A 23,915-nucleotide genomic window follows, 5' to 3' on the forward strand; every position below is an offset into this window, starting at 1 on the left:
TTTGAATTTAATATAGATAGTTTTGGAATTCACATTAAATCTGCAGTTAGAGGTAGTACAGGATGTGCAGGAAGAACAGGTAGTAGTGTGAATAGCAATATGACAGGCAGTTAAACATGTAGTAAAGCATTATAGCATCTATCTGCTCGATTTTGAATTTAACATGAGCTTTAGTAAGCGTCTTGACACATACTTTGGAAAAAATTCACTTAGAAAATAATTTTGACAGATAGTTAAACCAGTAGGAGAGCTTTATATCATCTACCTGCTTGAATTTAAATTTAACATGAGCTTTAGCAAGTACTTTGCATATAATTTTTTGCATTTTGACAGATAGTTAAATATATAATCATCTATCTTCCTCAATTTAAATTTAACATGCACTTTAGCAAGTACTTTGACATATACTTTTTTGCATTTTGACAGATCTTCCTCAATTTAAATTTAATATGCACTTTAGCAAGTACTTCTATAACGCTCACATCCAGAGCACTGAGCATAAGCTGTCTTGACAGTTTAGCCACCTGTCATGCTCTGGTTAGTCTACTCACCTATCCAGATTCTCGCGGGAGCGTTGCATATTGTCACGCAAATTGTCGCGAGAGCGCGTCATGCTGGGCGGATCGAGCGTCTCCTTGCGGCGCAGCGCATTGTGTGAGCTGTTCTTTGAGGCGGACTCGTGCAGGTTTTCCCACGCCTGGCGATAGTATCTAGAGAGGGAGAGAGATGGCAAACGCTTTAGCGGTGAGCATTTCGAGTGGGTTTGATTGAATAACAAACCTATTGAGGCCATTGCGGGAGCCGGAGGTGGAGCTATCGAAGCTGGCGACCGTGTTGCAGTCGGGTGAGGCGCGATGGCGATAATGCTGTGTGGTGCGGTTTCTAAGAGAGCGAGATAGAGAGAGAGAGCGAGAGACAAAAAAAACGAGAGAAGAGAAGAAATATTTTGATTAGTTAACGTTCAGAGTTAGAGCGACAAGTGCGAGAGGACGCTACGAGGAACACAACTAAAGGGTGTTAGTTACACAAAACAGACAAGGAAAAATAGAACACACAAAGACAGAGCAAGAGAGAGAGAGAGGCAGAGAGATAGTAGGTGAGATAGAGAGAGAGGGAAATAGAGTGTGCAGGAGATTAGATACAAATAACATACAACAAAGTGAGCAATGCAAATGAGATGAAAGAGAACGACGGAAAGTGCGTGCAGTGTATGAAAGAGAGAGATAGACAGCCGAAGAGAGAAATAGAAAGAGACAGAGACAGAGACAGAGAGAGAGAGAGAGAGAGAGAGAAAGTGCAGGCGAGTGTATGAGTGTGTATGAGTGTGTGTGTATATATGTGGGTGTGGCCCGACAACAGCTTGAGTTTGATTGACTGATTGATTGATTGATTGATAGATTGATTGATTAATGATTGGCTGATAGCGGGCAGCCCTCACAGCATTCATTTCCGAAGCTCCAAACATGTTTGCTATTGTTGATTGACTGATTGATTGAGCCTGTTGACTGAGCGTGTTTTGTATATTGTGTGGAGAGTATGTGTGTTGTTGTTGTTCTTGTTGTTGGCTGCTTACATTTGTGTGTTAATATGGCCGTGTTGCGGTTTCGTTTCGATTGACTGATTTGATTGATTGAATTGCTTTGATTGAATTGCTTTGATTGATTGTAGCTCGTCTTTGGCACACGTTCACATTACGTTCGCAGGTAGTCTTCGGTATTGGTTGCTTCATTTCACATCGTTTCGTTTCGTTTCGTTTCACATCGTTTCGTTTCATTTCTATTTCATCATTTCACTTCTTTGGTTTGAGCTAGTTCCCTCTCGCTCGTTGTTCTTAGGTTGTTTCTTTCTTTCTCTGTGTCGCTCTGTCTCTTTCACATGTGACTGCTGCTAAAGAGACCCGCTCGCGCCCTATAGCCACGCCCATAGGTGCTCAGCTCCCGCCTCGCCAGCTTCTGGTCCTCGAAGGGGAGCGCGAGGACGCTGTACCACAGCGATGCTGGCGCCTCGCAGCGCGTGCTGGAGCTAATGCTGCCATAGCCATCGCCGAAGAGTCGCATGTGGTAGCCGCCGAGCAGGCCGCCACCGGCACCACCTGCACCACCTGCACCACCCTTGCTGCTGCAGCGCGTCAGCTGCGCTGTCGAGGCATAGCTGGTGGCGCTGGTGGCTGTGGCTGTCGCATAGCTGGGCAATCGATTGGGTGGTGCAGCACGGTGGTGCGACTGCGATTGCGACTGCGACTGTGACTGCGGCTGTTGTTGACGTTTGTGGTGCGGATGGGATCTCGACTGCTGCTGATGATGCGGGTGGAGCTGATGGTGCCGCTGGTGGTGATGGTGGTTGTGTTGATTGTAATTGGTAAAATGTTTGGCGAGGTGGCGCCGTTTGCTGTTCGGGGTGCTGACGAATGATATTTGCCGAAGAGACAGAAGAGAACGAAAACGAAAACGAAAAAAGAGAGTTGTACAACAAAAGAAAGAGAAAGCGTATCGATGTATGTGTGTGTGTGTGAGTGAGTGTGTGTGAATGTGTGTGCGTGTGAGTGGTGCAAGTGTGCGTTGGACTGAGAGACAGAAAAATAGAGAGAGAGAGAGATAGAAGGAGAGAGAGAGAGAGAGAGTGAGAGAGGGAACTCTGCTCTACACTTTGAATATGTACAAAAATGGGAGATATACAAATGAAAGAGAGTGCAGGAAAGAGGGAGAGCTTAAAAGCTGGATGAGATAGAGAATGATAGAGAGAGAAAAGGGGACAGACAGCCAGAGTGAGAGATAGAGAGAGAGAGAGAGCAAGGCCAGTTATAGTAGGTGGAGAAGACAACAACATCAACATCAACGACAACAACAACAAATCGCATTTTGAGTTTGTGAGCGAACAACACTGGAGTGGAAGCAGTTACAATTACAGGGTATACAGTTGGAAATGGGGTATATAGTTTGGTGTCAATTTTTGTGTGTTTCTTATTTAATTTTTTTTTTTTTTAAAAGGGAACTTAAAATATTAATAAAACTAATCTAAAATCTTAGCAAAGCGCAGTCTATTAGCCTCTCTATTGCTTATGTAAGACCTGTCAAATAATATGGAATAAGCTAAGGTTAGTTGAGCTTTTCATATTCATATAACTTGTTCTCATTGACTCAAGATTTCTTCAGAAATATCTACAAAAAGTTGAATTTCAAGCTGTTTCATACTTTCATTTCAATTAAAATTTGAATTAGTTTTTATTTTAATATTTAGCTTTTCATTCAATTTATATTTCAATTTCAACTCTCTCTTTAACTGAAAAGTGAATATTTGAATTTCTACTTTCAATTTATGCTTATCGATTCTGCATTCATTATCTATGATCAATATTTACTCTCAATTTCAATTTCAATTTCAATTTTAAAATGCAGCTTTGGCTTTTAATTTCTTCATTCAATTTCTGTATTAAATATCTGCTCTCAATTTCAATATCTATATTCAATATCTGCTCTCAATTTGCATTACAATTTATGCCTCCTATTTCGGCTTTCAATATCTGTATTCAATTTCTGCATTCAATATCTATATTCAATATCTGCTTTCAATTTCCATTTCGACTTTAAAATTTGAGCTGCAAAATGAAAATTCGTATTTTAGTTTCTGCTCTTCAATGTCTTCTTTCCGCCTTCAACTTGAATATCTATTCAATTTCGCCTTCAATTTCGACTGCTTTTTCTGCTCGAATTCGAATTTCAATCAAGTTTCAATGGACTGTCTTGGCACTCACCTTCTGACCAGGATGACAATCGTCGTGATGACAGCAGCCAGAAAAACGAAGCCACCAAAGGCACCCAGAGCCACAATCGCTCCAAGATTGAGCTTGGCCTCTTTGGTCTCCTTGCGATCGGGATTGTCGACGGCAAACGGAACGTTGACATTGGGCGATTGATTCTGGCGAATGTTGACGCTGTCGGCAATCTCATTGTCCTGCGGATGCGAGTTGAGGATGATTTGCTGCGTATTCCGCGTGGTCGTCTCCAGCGTGGGTCGAGTACGCGCCGGCGTCGGGGCGTAGGTGGACACGGGTCCAGGCGCATGTTGGGTGGTGCTGCTGCTGCTCGAGCTGGAGCTGCTGGTGCTGTAGCTGGTGGGTGGCGTGCTGCTGGGCTTCTTGGGTATGAGTACGGGTCGAATGGTGCGCCGGGGCGGAAACTCTTCGCGCACAGTACCCGGCACCGGCACATTGACAATGTCCTCATCGGAATCGACTGCAATGGGAGGAAAAGCACAGATGATGCTACCTCTATCTCTCTCTTTCTTTGGTTCTCTGCTGTCACTCACCTTCGCCATTGATCTCCACCTGCGGCGTGCTGTGTGGATAGCTGGCGACTGTGCTGGGCGTGGCGCTGCTGCTGCTGCTGCTGGTGCTGATGGGCGGCCGATAGGCGGGCGTGCGACTCGTGCTGGCCGTGATCTTGGGCCTAAACGGCGGCAGCGAGGACGTCGAGGCCGTCGAGGGCGGTGCGGGTGGCGTGGCCAGCGTGGAGGGTTCCAGTTTGATGCAACGCGGCAAAGCGCTGCTCCACTGGCCCGTGGCCAAGCAGCTGAGCACACGCGGTCCCTCCATGCGATAGCCAGGCGGGCAGCTGATCTCCGCCTTGGAGCCGTAGTAGGTGCCGTTCGGAGCGCTAATGATCGTGTTGTAGTAGTTGCCCGGCAGCGTATCACACTCGACAACTGAGAGAGAGAGAGAGAGAGAGAGAGAGAGTGAGTGAGTGGGACACAGATGTAGAGGTAGAGATGAGCCTTACTCTCGCAGCGTGGCGGCGGTCCGTTCCAGCGCTCGTCAAAGTCGCAGGTGAGCAGCGCGCGTCCAATCATCTCGTAGCCCTCGTCGCAGGCATATTTCACCAGGCTGAGGTAGCCGACGGTGCCATTGAGCAGTCCATACGAGCCATGGGCAATGCTGGCGGGCAGACCGCATTCAATGTCTGCAACGTGAACGGTGTTAGAGTCTAGGGTATGGCGGGCATGATCGACCAGACAGCGAAGGGCCATTCTGATGTGTGGCTCTACTTACATTTGCAGACGGGTGGAAACTCGTTGTAGAAGCCCGTTTCGAGGCAGGTGCGTGTTGCCGGTCCCACCAGCAAGTGGTTCGGATCGCAGCTGTATTTGATCTGGGCGCCCACCTCGTAGCCGTTGAGGGCGATCATCGTCGAGTTGGGCGGCTGCTCGGGCCGGCCGCAGGTCTTGGGCTGGTGCTGGCAGATGAAATTGAGCAGAGTGTTGCAATTGGTGTCGCTCCAGAGCCAGCCCTTGGAGCCATCGAAGCGGGCGCAGTCCTCGTCGCCGCCCGGATGATTCCAGAAGGAGACGGTCAGCTCATCGCCGTTGACCCACTTCCAGCTGCTGCGGTCGCTGCCATCGCGCACAGCGCCCATCCAGTACTGGGAGCTGACGTCGCTGCGATGGCGACGCCACAGCTCCCAGCTGATGAAGCCCTGCAGGGCTGGGTTGCTCTCGCTGATCAGGGTGCCGCCGCGCGACCGACAGAAGGACAGCGCATCGAGGAAATTCAATGGCTGCCGATTGTAGAAGATGTAGCACTTGCCGTTGTACGAGGCCAGGGCGCCGGGCGGCTGATCCCGGAACGTGGGGCAGCGCTCGATGGGCAGCGCCTGATCCGTGTAGACGAATGCCTCGCATATAGACAGCGGATTCGGTGTGTTGTTCTCCAGATGCACGCTGACAAAGGCGCCCGGCATGGGCGGATTGCAGGGCAGGAAGAGCGGCTGGCCGGCCTCGAGGAGGCCGGTGAAACGATTGCATATGGGATTCGTGCCCAGGTCGGGACGATTGTTGCCAACGCGCACCACAATCGTAGCCGGTTTGTTGCCTGTGGCAATGAGAGCAGAGCAGCAGACACAATCAGATGGGCAAGTGTGTGGCATGCAGCATGCAGCATGCGGCATGTGGCATACAGCATGTGGCGGGTCAGCCAAGTTCAGTGCGCAGTGAAAGTAATCATAAATATTCGGCTTGCATTTGGCCCCCCCCTCCCCCACCGACCTCCCTTCTCTCCCCTCCCCTACCTACGTCACAGCCAGGCCCTGCCAGCCAGCTGCACCACTGAGCCATTGCAAAATCACATAACACATTTTTTCGTCTTCTTCTTCTTCGTCTTCTCGGCGGCTGCCACAACTTGTTGCAGCCAAGTGAAAGCATTTGCCTGACTTGTTTGTCTACCCTTTCTCCCTGCCACTCTTTCTGCCCCTCCCCCTCTCGCTCTCTGCTTCCATCTCTTCTACCTCTGACAGTTGTTTGCCTTAGCCGTGGGTTTTGGGGGCTACCCTTTGTGGAACCTGCGAACCCGTCAGGCGACTTCGTGCCGCATTCGCCTTCGCCTTCGCCTTCGCCATTTGGCTAAAAAACCAACTGAAATCGGACAGCTAAGTGAGCACTCAATCTGCCTGGCTGTGCTCCACTTGAAGTTGATTCAATTTCGCCTTGAATTCAAATTAGAATACTCTAATCGAGCTAATCGTGGCAATAGACATAATACTTCTCTGCCAAGGAACTCATTTTACTTCTGTAAAGAGTGCTGAGACTTCTGGACTTCTTACTCTATTATATACTTCTACCATGATGAATGATCTATCTATGAAATACATATAGTTTTTCTTCTTTTCATATAGTCAGCTTAACTATATAGCTTACTCAGTTGTCTGACTCTTTTTTCGCTCTGCTCTACTTTGTTGAAAGTTTCTTCATTAATAGCCCCAACTCCAACTCTAAGCTCAACTCTCATTGCTCTATAAGCCACTTCTACTTTATAGGTTTAAAACCCATTCAAGTCTTGAGCATGTTTTAAGCTCTCAAATAAATATAGTGATTGATAATATGTTGCTTGGCTTTACCAACCATTCATTAAATAGATTCATCTACTTTCATAGCTTTCTGCTATAAAATCCCAATGTCAATCAGCCATTAATATATTTCTATAATTATAATCTCTTACTCTACAGCTACTTCAACATAAATATAAAAGCTTCCAAAGTACATTAAAGCTTATAACTAAAAGCTCAGCTAAATGCTTAAAATGCAGCAAACACTTCAAGTAAAAGCTTTAATCATATATTGATCCATTAGATTTATCCATTCACTTAAGAACTTTATTTAGATATCATTCTATGACATTTCGATTGCCTAAGCCTAAATTTCTATATGTCTCTAGCACAAGCTTAAAGCTCTCGTTAACTGTTTCAGTCGTAATGTCGCATCTGTAAAATCTATTTAATTTTATTTTTTTTTTTGCAGACAACTTACCGCAACAGGATTTGCCAAAGTCCAGACGCACCAGCTGCACCATATAGGGCTCCAGCAGATTGACATACCACCAGGGCGAGCGCTCCGGCTTCGTTAGCGAACAGGTCTCCGGCGTGAAGAAGGCGGAGGTGGAGCCATCGATGGCCTTCTGTGGTGCACCGGCGCCCTCTGTTGATATCTGCATTGGCGCCTTGCCCGCGGCCACGTTTAGCACTAACGAGATGAGAAACAGTTCAAGATAGTTGAGATTAAAGCGATGGCGAATTAAGATTTCATAGGTTCTTCGAAGAGTGCGTTGGGTACTCAGATCAAAGCCTTTTGTCTTATTGTTGTCATTTCCCAGACCCAGACAAGGTCCATAGAAGTTTGGCCAGGGCTAGCTCTGTGCATGGCCCTGACACGCTTTCGGGACGGCAACAAAAGCCAAAGACCTATACAAAACCAAAAGAATAAAAAAGTTCTCTCTAACTGCAAAATTTGTCAAGTTAAAGTCACAAACTCGACAGACCTTCTAGCTGGCTAGTAACCAATTAGTGGTTAGAACCCAGCGAGTGTTACAAGGCCCAAAACTAATTGCCTGTGTGTGTGTGTAAGAGATAAACAAACGATAAAAATACCCTCGAATCGAATCGAATAGACTTTGGCGCAAGAGCCGAAAGATGTAGGGGTAAATAGGCTTTTGTCTATCAAATTTAGTGGGTTGACTTATGCATCGATAATATCTCATTGCTAGAACATTGCTTTGATAATCGTTACTTATCGATAGTATAAAGATGTGAGCATATCGATAGGCTTTTCTTATGATCAAAGAAGAAGAGATATATCAAGTTGCGTGAATCTCGTTTCTATTGAGCTACCCTTTCTATATTCCTTATCGCTGCTTGGCTGCCCTCAATCTTTGCTAAATCATCTGCTCAAATGCAGTTTATCCGTTGGTTTAATTAGTTACAGGGTATCACACTTATTTAAGCAAAAGTGAAATTTGGTCTTTTTTTTACCAACTTTTTCTTTCAACTGCTTTTTGTTGTAATTGTTGTTGCCTGGTCTTAATTACATTGCTACGCACTGTGTGCGAGTGTGTGTGTGTGTGTGTGTGAGTCAGTGTGTGTGTGGCGGCATTGAGAGATTCATTAATCAGATGCATCTGTCGGATAAAGAAGGCACACCGGCTCACTTGGCTCCACAGCTAGGCAGGCAGCGGCTCATGACGCGCTCTCAGATCGCAGATCGTAAAAATCTTCTGTAGTTATTTTTTTCTTTCTTTTTTTGTATTTTGTATTTTATTTCAACAGACTTTCTACAGTGAGCAGCAACTGCTTCGAGTTATCTACGCTTATCTGGCTGGCAGGTGCCGCTCTTGGTGGCACTTCCAGCTCCATTTCCATTTCCATTTCCATCTCTATCTCCATTTTCTGCGTCAGCTTCAGCTTCAGCCTCAACTTCAAGTTCAAGTTTCAGCGTTAATTAAGTGCCCAGTTGAAGCGAGTTGTTTGTTGTTGACAAACGCATTCGATTTGGTTGAACTATTTCGTTTCAATTTCATTGTGATTTGAGTACTTTTAAAATTATTGTGGCTCACGCAATTAGTTTGCATTTTTTAAAATTTCATTTTAATTGACTTTCAATTTCAATTTAGTATCAATTTAAATTGAATTTTATTTCATTTCTTTATGATTTTTTTAGACTCGTTTTGAATTTGCTGATTCAATTATATATTTATTCAATTTCAATTGCAAATTTGTAAACAATTTAAGTTCAATTAAATTTACTCATCGTGCTAGTCGACGCCTAATTCACATTTCAATTTACATTTGGAACTAATTTGATTTCAATTAATTTTCACTTCGATTTTTCGGCAATCTTCAATTAAATTTACTTGTATATTCTTTGACCTAGTTCGATTTTAAAGACTTAACCTCTCCAGCTACTCTTTCAACTTTAAACTCACTTTTCAACACTTTCCAACTGTGACAAATGCCTGTAGAAGTGCGCCCTACTTCTGCTTCAATTTCAATTTTCAATTAACCACAATTTCCAATTTGATGTTGGGCTCTTAGCTTTGGAGTTTTGCAGTACCGCCTGCTGTGTCATCAGGTTCCCAATCATTGCGCTCACATTCAATTTGGCGCTATGCTCTTTCAATTCCCATTCAATCCAGCCATTGTTCAATTAATCAATGAAACCGACGATTCGTACCGGCGGCTGTGGGCTGCCATCATTCAGCCGGCTGCCGCAAGCAACGCCAATTTGTCTGCAGGGCGCAATTTACCACTCGAAAATCAGAGACAGCCGTAAGTCAACAAAACGTAACGAAAAAAAAAAAAAAAAACCGTTAACGCTCAAGTCTTACAAATCTGGGAAACGTAATGACAACATTTGACATACCGACAAAATCGAACTTTGAGCTCACTGAAAACCGAATCCAATCGCCTCTATTAGCAATCAACTCAGTTGATGATCGATAGGCACAACTTGATATTGGCTTGACTAAACATGTGAATGTTAGTGGCTGAGATATATCCAGATATCCAAAAGAATTTCCCCTAGTTCTTCTAAGCTCTGGCATCGGCATCATCTGCCTGCCTTGCTTTTCATTCAGCTGCAGCGCGACGCCAAACAGGTTCGCCCAGCGACGACCAAAAATATGCCTCCAAACAGTTATGTAAACTATTCATGAGGAAATGAAAAACTAGTTTCACGTTGCGTGGGCGTCGGTAGCTAAACGATGCTTTGTGAAGAACCATTTGTCAGAGCCCGTGCTTGGAGCAGATGGGCTGCTTAAGTAGCTATAGAAATGGCCAAGGCTGACAGACAATTGCTCCATTGAAATTGAACTCAATTCTTACCTCACTTAAATTAGTGAGTCTACAGTAATATAGATCAATTTTTAAAATGAAGCGTTAATGAAATTTTTAGAGTCAATTCAATGTAAACTTAATTTCAATAAATTTTAAATTTGATTTCCGTTTCAATTCCATACCTATTCGACATTCGTTTAGTTTCAATTTAATTTTCATAATTTAAATTTCCTGTTAAGCTTATATTATTATTTGTTTTTATTTTTTTTTATTTTTTTTTGTATCTTTTATTTAATGGTCATTCAATTAAATCACATTTCTATTCAATTGAATTGAATTGAATTTAATTTATAAGTCTAGTTTGTCAATCTAAACAATTATTCCGCCATTAATATTCCATTTTCATTAATATTTCATCATAAAATTTTCTTACAGTCTGCTTTTAGATTTCATTCAATTTGCACTAGACTTGAATTTGAATTAAATTTTTATTCAATTTCAGTTCAACTTTATTTCAATTGCAGCTTTCGTTTCGATCAAAATTTAATCGATCTTAAGCTACTTTTGAAACTAGTTTGACTTAAATTGAAATTTCTATTTTGTATTCCATTTCAATTTCGATTCGAGCACGACTTGCGTGAGCCGTTGCTGCTGTCAATCAATTTTCACGTTGTTTGCCTAACGGGCGGAAGTTGCAGTCTAGTCTAATTCACTTAGAACATTATTTTTGTTGTATTTCGTTTTTTTTCTATACATATTTTTCGAGTCGTTTGAGACGAGTTAAAATGGGAAAAAAGATCAACAAACGAACTACTGAAAATGTGGGTCAAATCGTTACGTTCAATGTTCAACTCGCATTTCGATCGGACATGTTGCTGTTGCCGTATGTTCCGCCTTTCATCGAGAACACACACATGCGCACACACATACACACACACACTCATATACAGGCCAAATTGTGCGTCGTGTTAATCATGTTTCACTTTGCATTTGGAATTGGATTTCGGTATTTTTTTTTTTTTTTAGTGTTTTTTGGAAATTGGAATTCCGATGGCGCGTGTATCATTGAGAACGTTGTCGTTGTCGTTGTCGTTGGTGAAAGTTGTGTGCACATATGGAGAGCACATGTGCCTTCGTTTTGGGCAGTCAGCCAAGCTGAAGATGTCGAAGAAGATGTTGATGATGAAGCAGAAGGTGCTAATTGAAGCTACAAAATGCTCAACGGGCCAATTGACTGCGGCAAGTTTGTGTCTTAAGTCTTTTGTTTACAGCAGGCACTTCACAATAGCCTTTAACAAAATTGAAAAGGCCTAGAGGGTGGGGTCACGTAAGCGTGTAGCAGACTCCTGCATACCCTGTATTATTTGCATACGTGGCTATGCTCGACTGTGCATCCGTATTATCAATAAGTTAGAGGTATTTGGGGTAATATCATACAGTCTACTCTTGGCTAGTTGTTTGATGGATCTTTATGCTTGAATATAGGGTAAGTGATTATCTTGTCTTGTTGTTAGGTAAAAAGTTTAAATTTGTAGCCTAGAGCTGAAGGCTTATTGCATTAGTCTTAGAGTTTTTAGCGCTAGTCAATATTATTTGAGTTGCTTCGTGAGTTTTTGTAGGATAACTGTTAGTCTAGCTGTACTTACCACAGAACGGTATACCCTCTGGCACCCATTGACCCTTGTCGCAGACACGTCTGGCGGGTCCCAACAGCTCAAAGCCACGCTCACAGCTGTAGGAGGCGACGGTGCCCTGCGTTAGATTCGCGTTCGTGAAGACAACGCTGCTGTGCGCCGGAGAGCCCGGAAAACTGCAGCCTTCATCTAGAAAGAGAGAGAGAGAGAGAGGGAGAGAGATAGGTAGAGAGGGGGATATTAGTTAAGCTGAAGCATATTTTGATAATATTTGATTAAGCATTAATATTCATTTATGCAAGAGAACTTCGGCTCGCATATTAAAAGTTCATCAATAACAAAAAGGTCTTCGGGCCTTGCGGTCTTTATACAGTTTCATTTAGTGGTCTCTGATTGATTTCTTGATTTAGCTGATTAGTTGATGGTTTAACCTTATTTTAAATTGGAATTCATATTAAAATTACTATGGGAATCATAGAGGAGACTTAGGGAAGCTCAACTTTAACAGATATTATTGATTGATTGACCCAAGGGTCAAGCATTTCAGGCAGCCTAGAGCACATCTAGATAAGATCCCTCTTATATAAATCTTTAATCTAGATGGGCGATTGATATGATAAGCCAGGCATTAAACTTGACCCTCAGGTTAGCCCATCAAGTTGAGTAGCTAATCTAGACCTTAGCCTGCTCAAGCATATTTCACATGGATGATTTAACATTCCATCTTCGAGGAAAACTTCGATCTCAGACAATAGCACAGCAGAGCTGCCTCTACCCTCACCAAGCTTTGTTATTTGAAATGCAAAATGAGAATCAGCTCAATGGAAACTGCATCGCGTTGGACCGCTCAGCTGCATAAAGTCTTAACTGCAGATCAATTAACACTTTTCAGTTGCCGTTCAAACAAAAACCCAAGTTGTGCGAAGCTAATTTCATGGCGGATATTATTTCAACAGGTGTTCGGCATTCAAATGCATTTCCAATGCAGATCCTACGGGCTTAGCTTGGCTGTGGGTAACTCATAAAATGCGACGATGTCGACATTTGTCGGCCAACAACCTGTCAAATTCCCAAGCTGGCCAACTAGCCAAGCTAGCCAAGCTGGCCAAGCAAACTGGCTAACTGTGGCCAGAGCTCCCCAATGGCTTTGCGCTGGGCAATTAAGCAAGTTTCGTTCCAGTTTGGCTGTTCTTGTTGTTGTTGTTGTTGCTGTTGTTGTTGGGCATTTTGTAGCCCGACTCGCTGGCGTTAGCGAAACGCCTCAAAAATGCCAACAATTCAGCATTGCAAAATATTCTCAGCTCGCCGTTGCTGTCCGCTTGCAATTGCTGTCAATGCAAAGCGTGAGAATATAGCTGCAACAACAACAACAACAGTGACAACAACAACAACAGTGACAACAACAACAACAACAGTGACAACAACAATTGTCAAGCACAAGGCGAAAGCTTCCAACAGTGCAGTACTCTGTTAGACACCATATGAATAGGGCTGCTGTGTGGGCGTGGCTGGAGCGAATTATGATTGCATACATTAGAAACATTAAATATTCGTGTTCGATTCACTTCATTGAACATATTCACATATCGAACGATACTTGAGTGGAATTGAAATGATCTAAGCTGAATATACCCTGTAAAAATAAGAGAGATCAACTGGGCTTGTTGTGAGGGAATGCCGTACTGTGATAAAGTATTTATTGAAATTGATTTCGAGTTTTTCCGATCAGTTGAGTTTCACATCTGTCTTAGAAGTTCAATGAGAACAGTTAATCGATAGTTTCAGCTGAAGCTTTAGCTGTAGCTTTAGTTAGTTAAAAGTATAGTCAGTGCTTAGCTTGTAATATCTTAACACATTTTTGCTAAACTTTGAAAGTTTTTTCTTATTGAAACTCGCACTAAATAAGGACCTGAAATTGAATGGATTTTTAAAGAGTTTCATTTTCACTTCAAATTCAGCATGAATATTCTAAGAGAGTTCCAATAATAATTTATACTAATCATTTATTTACTAAGACCTTTGATAAGAGATATAGGGTATCTCTAATATCTATTAAAAATTTTTTCCAAATTATTGTAATAAATTCCATTTGAATTCCACGCTTTTAAGTGGTAGTTCGACAAGTCCAAGAGAGTTTTGATCTCAGCAAATTTTATTGTTGGCAAATTGTAAATTTTAATGCTGACTGACAATTAATCTTAGCGTCTTATCAAGTGTTATAAGCTAAAATTGCATGGCTATTGTTGTTGTTGTTGTTGCTGTTTTTAACAAATAAAAACCTTTCTTACTTCATTAGCAAGCAGCAGCCAGCAACCAGCCTGAATAACTTAAAAGCTGTGAGATTTGCCAACAACGTAATGTATGCAAAATATCTAACAATTGTTGCTGGTGTTGTTGTTGTTGCTATTGCTATTGCTATTCAGTGATTATATTTTCAATTTAGTTAGTTCCCAGGCGCATTTGCATGTCATGACGTCTGAGGCGTCTGTTCATCATTTGGCTTTGAATTGTTGCTGACCGCTGGCCATAGATCATGATGTTGTTGCTGTTGCTGTTGTTGCTGTTGCTGTTGCTGTTGCTGTTACTGCTGCTGCTCCATATGTGAGTCAGTTAGATGTTGCTGTCGTGTCGACTGCAAATTCCAAGCTAAACATTATCATTCAACCGATGCAGACAGTGAGCTGAAGTTCTGAGCAGTTGTTGTTGTTGTTGCTGCTGTTGTTGCAGTTGCTGTTGCTGCTGTGTATGTCATTTCATGCTGCACACAGCTGGCAGCTCATTAGGCAGCGCTTGCTTTATGGACTGTGCACAGTCTTGGGCATTCAGTCATGCCATAAATGCTCGAATAACTGCAGCATCATTTGACCAATGCAACTTTCCAAGCAGCTGCAGCCGCAGTCGCAGCCGCAGCAGCAGCAATTGTTGCTGGCGTGTTATGGCCAGTTGCAAGTGGCGGACAGCCGCTGCTTATACAATCAATGTCGAGCAATTTCATCATAACGGTTGCCTATTGCCCCTTGCCTGCCCCTTACCCAATGCAGCATGTTGCTGTTGCAAGTTGTCTGTTGCTGTTGCCTGTTGCTTGTTGCTTGTTGCTTGTTGCTGGCGGCACTAATCAAATCAGTGCAGCTAAATTTAAATTCATGAAACAAAACAAAGCCAAATATAGCGGAAAATACAGCGAAAGAGGGGCAGAGAGAAAGAGAGAGGGAGAAACTGAGCAAAAGCAACAACAAAATTAAGAAATCAAGTTCATGAATTAATTTTCAATTTCAGTTTCAGTTACACAGCCAGGCTTCACTGTAACTCCCACGCTGTGCGCTCAAACGAGCCGAACACACACACACACACAAAAGAGAAAAACAACAACAAAAAAGCGCAAAGAAATTGGAACTGGAACTGAAGCTGGAGCCGGTGAACTGCTTCCCGATGTGAGCTAGGAAAAAGGTTGAGCCAAGGCGTCAGCCAAGCATGGAAATTGTGAAGAGATATATGTCTACCAATACATACTTATAAATACATCTACATATATATACATATATACGTGCTTCATAGGGCTAGCTGTTGTTGTTGCTGTTGTTACCTGCCGCAACGTGCAACGTTTTGTTGTCAGCTTTTTGTTTGGTTTTCGTTTGTTGCCTTTGCTTTCGTTTGGCTTTCTACGTGCGCCAGCCTAGTGAAAGTGATACCCCGCATATAAAGCTATAACTATATATAAATATAGACATATATAAACAGGCACACACACACACACACACACACACACACACTAGTGGGCAGTGACAACAAGAGCAATTTGTAGAAAACAAAAGACGCAGCAACAACGTTTTTTCTTTTTCCACGTTTTTCTTTCGAGTTTTTCGTAAATGCAATAAAAATCAACGCATATTATTCATAATAAACACAATAAACGTCATAATAATGTTAATCATGCTAACAATAATAATGAGCCATCAAAATATAACAGTTAGAGGCAGCTGTGGCTGCTGTTGTTGTTGTTGTTGTTACAAATTGGCCATCAGCAACAGTTGCTTCGAATTATCGAATTGTTTGCACAAGCCCAAAATAAGTTGTGCGTGTGTGTGTGTGTGTGAGTATTCAGGCAGGGATGGAGGGTATAGGGGGAGGGGGGGTTGGGCACTGGGCAGTCAGTTAAACAAATTACAGATAAAAAGCATTCATCGAGCTAGAGAAGCACAAATAAAAAGCGAAAGCTTCGCACACCGGCCAGCCGGGTCAGCAAGGCCACAAACAATGCAGCAGAACATGGGGTCGCAAGGGGGGGAGTGGCCAAAGGGGCGTAAAGGGTGTGTTGTTAGTGTGTATAGCTATAGCTGTTGCCATTGTTGTTGTTGTTGTTGTTGTTGTTGTTGTTGTTGCTGTTGCTGTTGCTGTTGCTCTTTTCGCAGGTGAAATGTTAATTGCATGTGAATTGAATTGCACGTTGATCAGTCAGTCAATTAGTGTGAACTGTGGAACTAGTTCAATGAACTATGCGCCCAACTGTGTGAAACACAACCAGTTGTATGATGACTCACTCAGTCAGTCTAAGCAATGAAATGTCTTAAGCTCACTCCAAGTTCAGACTACCTAAAACGGAGCTAGAACGAAGAACTAGTTTAGTTGAACAATATGATATTTCGCATACTAGTTAGTTTAGGCAAAAGGTTTTAGCGGAAGAGTCACAAGCTTTCCACACAGTTAGTTTGCCAAGAGTATATGCAAATGAACTAGTTCATATGAGCCAAAGATTAAAACTTGGCAGCTTTACTGGTTTGGGCAAATGAACCAAAATTTATGCAAATGAAGTAGTTCATGATCTTTCTAAGCTTGGATATGTAACTAATGAACTAGTTCTATCACTAACTTACTATAATGAGCTAGTTCCAGTTCGACTTTAAAGCAAAACGAATCTGTATAAGAAATATAAGCAATTTAGCGTAATTGTGTGCTCAGAACACAACGAATTGAGCAGATGAACTAGTTCATTTGAGCTTTTATCTCAAGCTGACTAGGCAACAGCCACTCCTCAGTCTGCATTTTTGAGCATTTTCTGAGCAACGAACGCTGAACTTTAATAAGCAGCTGTGTGGTTAGAGCCATTTATCCCCCAATTTCTTTGCCCCCCTTCCTCCTCCCCTCCTATAGCAACCACTTCATAAGCTAATTGCTGGCTGCACGACGCTTTCTATTTGCAGCCAAATGGGCAATGCAACTTGTGGCAGAGATGCACAAAACAATTCGCATTCCGTGCGACGACGACAACAATTTGCGTATGGGTCGCTAAATTCCAACAACAACAACAGCAGCAGCAGCAATAAAAGAAATTCAGCCTAATTGCCTGCAGAGTGCATAATGGACGGGGGCGGGGGCAGGGGCAGTGGGGGAGCTAGGGGTAAGTGGAGCTGTCTCTGCTTTGCAATTAGCATATTTTCTGGCCGCTGTCTTCGGTTAGCGTGTGAATTTGTCAGCTCGCTTGACCACGCCCACCTCAACACACTGCTCGCGGGCTAATAAGATAGGGGACCCACTTAGACAGAGAAAGAGAGAGAGAGAGGGGGGTGTGTGTGTGTGTGTCGAACTGAGGGCAACTGCTGTGCGACTTGCAGTAGGTCGCGTCATGCGCTGATTGCTCAACGCCCACGCTTCGGTTGCTGCTGCAGAAGCAGCACAAAAAAGTTTCAGTTCCGCTGCCTCAGCTTCATCGTCTTCTGCGTCTCTCTGTTATCGTTTTCTTCGCTGTGTGCTTCAGTTTCTTCTCTGCTGGCTTCAATTACGAAATTGAAAAGTGCAAGTGCGGCCAAAGGAAAGCAAACATTTGCCTTGGCTGATGACCCAATTGAGATAGTTCAGCAGCAACAGCCAAACGACAACAGCAACACACAGCAACAGTAACACACAGCAGCAGCAGCAACAGCAACGGCGGCGGCAAGTGAAAAGCGCAGCATGTCCAAAAAGATGCGCTCATTACAAAGGTTTTCCCTTTTCTTTTCTGGGCTGCCCACAGTCGGCTCTCTGCTTAGCTGGGGCCAGCTACGAATTCGGGCCAGGGAACAGAGGGAGCTTTGCTTGTAAGCCGCAATGATTCATGGGCCAACTAATTTTTAAGATATCGTGCTGAGCTGCGCGCGCAGAGCAGCTTGGCATCAGGCATGCCTGACTAGCGGATGCCCTAGGAGAACTACGAAAAGGATTAATTAGCATTAATAATCATCAGCTTTAAGATATATCATTGGCTATTTCATTATCATCATCATTATCACTACGATTACGATTGTCATTGTCAATTTCATTATTATAGTCATTATCATAATCATTAATATTTTCATTATTAATTCCAAATTCATTATACTTTGCATTGGCATTATCATCAGCGTCATTATCATCGTCAATTTCAATCTATTATTGTCTCAGACTGGATTTCACTATCATTATCATTATTAGCATAATTGGTAATTATCAATATGTTTATCATTATTAAATTGACAATCATCAAAGTCATAATTACCACAAACTTAATCATTATTATTATCTATCAGTATCATTGTCATTGTCAATATCCATATCATATCATTGTCCTTCTCACAGTCAATTTCATTATCATTCTCATTGTTATCTCCATTGAGATTATCATCATCATTGCTAATTTCATTATCATCCCAATTATTGCCCCTAGCTTTCAGTTTATATAATACTACATACATCCATGAGGCAGTCTGGCGAACCAGTTGCTCCTTTTTCATTGGCCTAATTATTCGGGCAACTCTTCTTCTTGGCTTGCCACGACAGTTAACACTGGGAGCTCTCCATTAACTGCTGCGAGTTATATAAGAACATTGTGTCAATGGGCTCTGAGCGAATTAAGTTAACTCGAACTGATTAACGAGTCGAATGTGCTTGAGGCGGAATATCACAAAGTTAGTTTGGCACGGCTGCTGTCACGCATAGACCTTCTAGAACTAGTCTATAGGGTATATGGAAAATAATTTTCCTACGCGCTTCAGCTTTGTGTATTCATTCCACTTCGAATGCGGCTGCTGTTGTTGTTTGTCAAATCAGAAACGGTTTAAACCGTTAGACTATCAGCGCTCATAATGATGATAATGATGACGATGCTGTTGCTGTTGCTGCTGCTGATGCCGCTGTTGCCGCAGTTGCTGTTGTTGCCTGTTTGAGGCTGATTGGTTTTGGATTTACATAAATTGGCGCGTTGCTTCACTTGGCCGGCTTTCGAGAATTTCATTTAAGTTGCTTCTTGAAGCAGACGCTGCCTGACCCAGTTAGTAGAAGTTGTTGGTGGTTGGTGGTGCTGCTGCTGTTGCTGTTGCTGTTGCAGCTGCATTTGGTTGCTGGCGGGCAAAAAAATTAGCAGCAGCTCGTTAAAAAACCATTTCGCAATTGCCTTTTGTTTCTCTTTGTGTTTGTGCGCAAGTAATTGCAAGTTCGTTGCCTAAGTCTTTTGATTTGTACTTCCGCTCAAGTTCAGAATTGAGACATCAATCGAGAACAACACACAGAAAGAGAGCGAGAGAGAGAGAGACTGAGAGAGAGAGAGAGAGAGGGCTAGCTAGTCACTTTGTAGCATGTCTAAGAGTCGTTGTCCGGCTAAAAGCTGTTAAGCGCATTAAATAAACATGCGCTGACTTGTCTTGACTTCTAGCCGTCTTCTTCTTCATTGTTGTTGTTGCTGCTGCTGCTGCTGGCTCTAGGCATTTATGTAACGGTACGCACAACAACAACAACAGCAACAGAGGCGGCCAGACGCAGACAACAACAATAAACTTTTCATGCTTAAACAGTTATATAAAACGCACAGACTAAGAACCAGCAACAGCAACAACAACAACAGCAACAACAGCAACAACAGCAATAGCAATAGCAATAGACAATGACAGCATCGAGCACAGCAGCAACATCTTTCACCTGTGCCACAACTGTTGACAAGGTCTCGCTCGAAAGTAGAGCCCAGACAGAATATGAGAGAGATAGATAGAGAGAGAGAGAGAGAGAGAGAAATAGAGATAGGCAGGGAGAGAGCGAGAGAGATGGGGATATGGGCATATAACAGGTTCGATACGATTTTGCGGCACTTTTGCCGCCAAAGGAAACGCTTGATTGCCGCTAAAGCAGCAAAGCAAGGCCAAGCAACGGCAACAATTGGCTACGACATTGACCAAAGCTCGATTGCTGTTGCTGCTGTTGCTGATGCTGCTGCTGCTGCTGTTGTTGCTGCTGTTGTTGCTGATGCTGTTGGTTCTGCTCGCAGCCGTTTGCCAGTTGACCGCATTCCAAGTCAAGCCAACAAATCAATGTGCAAGCGCGGAAAGAAAGGTGTTGGCAGCAGCAACTGTTGCTGCGGCTGCGGCTGTGGCTGCGACTGCTGCCTGCACTCGTCCTTCTCTGACACAAACTGGGTCAAGACGAGCCCAAATGCACGCGTATGTGTGTTGTTGTGTGTGTGTGTGTGTGTGTGTTTGACAGCAGCAGCTGCGAAAACACCTGCAATTGCAGGCAGGCAGCAGCAGCAACATGCGGTGCAAGCAAAGCAGCAATATCTAAGCTCAGCTCACTTCACGGCTCGTGCTTTGCGTGTGTGTGTGTGTATGTATGTGTGTGTGTGTGACGTTGTTGTTGTTGTTGTTGAGAATCGTTCTCGTTGCAGTTGCTGTGTGTGCCGCATTGTTGTTGCTGCTGCGCGCTAGCAATATATCATTAGATGTTGCTGTCTTTTTTTTTTTTGCATTTATTTTTGGTTTGTGCCTAATTTGTTGCACACGCCGCAAAGATTTTTTTCGCATTGTTGTTGCTGTTGTTGCTTGGATACTTTTTTTGGTTAACTCTTGATTTTTGTTGCTTTTTTTTCCTGGCATTTTTGTGGTTTTGTTTTGGCAGCCGCCGCACAAATTTTTTCTCTTATTTTTTTTTTCTTCTTAAATGTGGGAATGAGCAGCAGCAACAACATATATGAATTTGGCTGTAGAACTGGCTTAGCTTGGCTCAAATCATTTGCATAAGAGCCAAGCAAAAGGCATTAAGAATTACAATAGAAGAAAAAAATGGGCAGCAGCAACAACAACAGCAGCAGCAGCAGCAGCAGCAACCACAACAGCAACATAAATATAACAAATGTGTTTTTGTTGTTGCTGCTGTTGGCCTTTCTCCTCGGCAAAGTTCATAAAGTAAAAACTTTTTGTCAACGCGCGCTATGCAAATGAACAACAGCAATATCATTTACAGCAACAGCAACAACAACAGCAACAGCAACAACTGGCAACGCCTTGGAGTGAAAATTAGAAGCAGTTTAGCAGTCAGCGGACAGCGTTTCGAATTATTATGAAAATTTCACTTTAGTCACTGTTGCTGTTGCTGTTGTTGTTGTGGTTGTTGTTGTTGCTGTTCTTGTGTTGCTGGCGTGCTTTGATTATAAAACAAATGTTATTTCGCTGTCTTCATTGTTGCTGCTGTTGTTGTTGTTGCTGGCGCTTCAGTTTCTGTGTCCACATGCTGTTGCTGGCATTCCAATCGTTCGCTATTTACCGCTAGACAGTTGCCGCTGGCAGCAACAGCAATAACAGCAACAGCAACAGCAACAGCAGCAACAAGAGCAAACATTATGAAATCAACAACAACACGCTGCTGTTGGCTGACTGCAGCCGAACAGACAGCAGCATAAACGCCCCACAACAGCAGCAACAATTGCTCATGTGTGGCAAGTGTTGCTGCCGCGTTTATTGATTGGAAGCGCAGCGTCATCCACACTTCCGATTGCTGTGGATAAGCCAACGGCCATTGAACTTGCTAACATAATGAACAAAAGCAATCATCATGATCATGATGACGATGATGAGGATGATCATGATGATGTTGCAGTGCAAGAACCATTGCTCAGCATTAGCCATGCATTAGCTAGAGTCCAAGTGCAAGAGCATCTATGCAATTAGTCGGGCACATGCATGGGCATATATGCATACACACACACACACACACACACACACACACACCTATACACATACCCATAGATATATACTGTAATGCACTTCTTAAGGCAACGTCCTATTCGGGCGCTAATCTATGGCAATTGTTATTGTTATAGCCCGAGTTGCTCAAGCAGCAGCTGTTGCTGCTGCTGCTGTTGCACAGTGGTGCAAAATCAATTGGCTTATGCTTGATCAAGTTATGGCCATGTCTATAATAGTCCCATGTGTGCGACTCTCTGTGTGTGTGAGTGTGTGTTTGTGTGGCTCTGTGGCATGGGCTTGGCTTTCTCCCACAACAAGTGCGGCCCAGCATTCTTCTGGCATGTGTGTGTGTGTGTGTGTGAGTGTGGGCGCTGCCTTCGCATTGTTTCTGTGTATATATGTGCTTATGTATAAATATATAATTTTTGTTTTTATTTGATTTTTTTTTTTGCTACCTGTTGCTGTGAAAGTTGCGATATCGAAAAATCTTGAGCAATGCGAAAAAAAACAAAAAACAAACGGCGAGCTCAGCTCTTGCCGAATTCGAAATTGAATGCTTTTTGAATGAAATAGGTTTTGATTGTTTCTACAAATATAAACAATAGGTAGAACTAGTATTCAACTAGAGAGAAGGCCATTTAGATACAGCTATTTATCTTAAAATTATAAACAGAGCTTTAAACGTTTACGCTGAAGATCTAAGCTACGTGGCAAGCGGGATCTTGCTAAACTACATTTTTTTTTAATTAGAGGTAACAAAGCTTTGTTTTTATACTAATTTTGACATAGTAAAAAATTGCATTAATAAATATGAAGTTTGGGAAAATTTGATTTAAATATAAATAATTTTTTCGAATTCAGCTGAGCTCCAGAAAAAAATGAGATGAAGGCAATGAATGGAGACTGAGCTATAGGCGAAAGTTGACAGCTTATAAAATATTTTAGTTAAAATTAAAATTAAGTTAAGAAAAAAAAAAAATTAAAAATAGACTCAAATTTCTGCTGGTAATTGAAGCAAGATTTCGTTTACTTCAAGTGCATGCATTCATTGCAATCGATAAATATCGATAATTGTGGGCAGCTGCAGTGCTTCAACTTCAAGTTCAATTTTCAGCTGCAACGCATTTGGCAGTCGATTTTATGGCAATTGCAACAGCTTTGCTTTGCTTTGTGTTTATTTATTTTTTATTTTTTAGTTTTTAGTGGGCCAGTGACGAAACGCACACACACAAACGCACACACTCACACACACGCACAGCGAGCATTTAAAGTTATTAACAAAAGGCAATTATTTATAACAATTTCGATGGCGTTCGCCTTGTGGCATTGATGGCTGCGAAACGAGTCATGAATCAGGTGCCACTCAGCCAGCGGGCCAATTGTTGCCAGCTTATTTCAAAATGCCAACAACAGCAACAGCAACAGCAACAACAGCAACACTCACATTCATTACAATTAATTAAATTAAAAAGCGCATAAATTCTGTCGTCCAGACATTAGCTACACCTTTTTTGCCTTTCAGCTTTCATGTTGCTGGCATGGCTGCTTGTTGTTGTTGCTGTTGTTGTTGTCATTTAAATGCGCTACTAATAGCAAACAATTTCATTTATTTATTAGATGCTTAGTTTCACTTTCCGCGCATTTCACTGCGACACACATTACAATTTCTTCGCACAGCGCCAAACGAATGACTTAGGCAACGAACGCGAAAGTTTTACTATGCATGCGTGTGTATATGTCACTGGCTCTGTGTGCAGGTGTGCGTGTGTGCATATGTGTGTGCTCATCGAAATAAATATTCAACTGCAGCTGATATTTCATATGGCTATAATGAGCATTCCATACAAATGAGCTGCACCTCACAAAAATACAAAAAAATACAAAATAAAAAACCTAAAACTCGATGGAATGCAAATGCATAAACTCATGTATATAAATATGTAAATGTATGTCTATATGTATTCAGATTTAATATATATGTATATAAGTAATATATATGCATTAAAGCTTCTTCTCTAAAGAGTTGACGTAACTGCAGCTGTGTAGAAAATTTCTGCCGGATAATCTGGCAAATAGTTTATATATATTATATGAAAGCCAGAAATTTCTATGAAAATCTATTTATAAATATTCCATAATCGTTAAGTCAGTCTATAGAAATCTTATATATCTATATATGTTTATCAAATTTGCAATCGGGATGTGTTCATCTTTAATACTCTTCTTCCAAT

General features: G+C 42.4%; 1 protein-coding gene across 2 annotated transcripts in view; it reads right to left on the reverse strand.

The window, feature by feature from the left end:
* Nucleotides 1-23,915, reverse strand: part of LOC6585075 — a 30,592-nt gene that overhangs the window by 1,416 nt on the left and 5,261 nt on the right. The window contains exons 2-10 of one of the 2 annotated variants that reach the window (XM_032732610.2): nt 11,738-11,914; nt 7,294-7,506; nt 5,045-5,863; nt 4,776-4,955; nt 4,306-4,701; nt 3,752-4,232; nt 1,876-2,400; nt 781-882; nt 552-710 (exon numbers count right to left, since the gene is read on the reverse strand). In XM_032732610.2, the coding sequence (XP_032588501.1) occupies nt 552-710; nt 781-882; nt 1,876-2,400; nt 3,752-4,232; nt 4,306-4,701; nt 4,776-4,955; nt 5,045-5,863; nt 7,294-7,506; nt 11,738-11,914 (3,052 nt within the window). The remainder of the gene's footprint in view (nt 1-551; nt 711-780; nt 883-1,875; nt 2,401-3,751; nt 4,233-4,305; nt 4,702-4,775; nt 4,956-5,044; nt 5,864-7,293; nt 7,507-11,737; nt 11,915-23,915) is intronic. The other variant, XM_002010679.4, reaches the window with a different exon arrangement.

The sequence above is a fragment of the Drosophila mojavensis genome, unplaced genomic scaffold, assembly GCF_018153725.1.
Source record: "Drosophila mojavensis isolate 15081-1352.22 unplaced genomic scaffold, ASM1815372v1 contig_136, whole genome shotgun sequence".
In the NCBI taxonomy this organism is placed as follows: Eukaryota; Metazoa; Arthropoda; class Insecta; order Diptera; family Drosophilidae; genus Drosophila; species Drosophila mojavensis.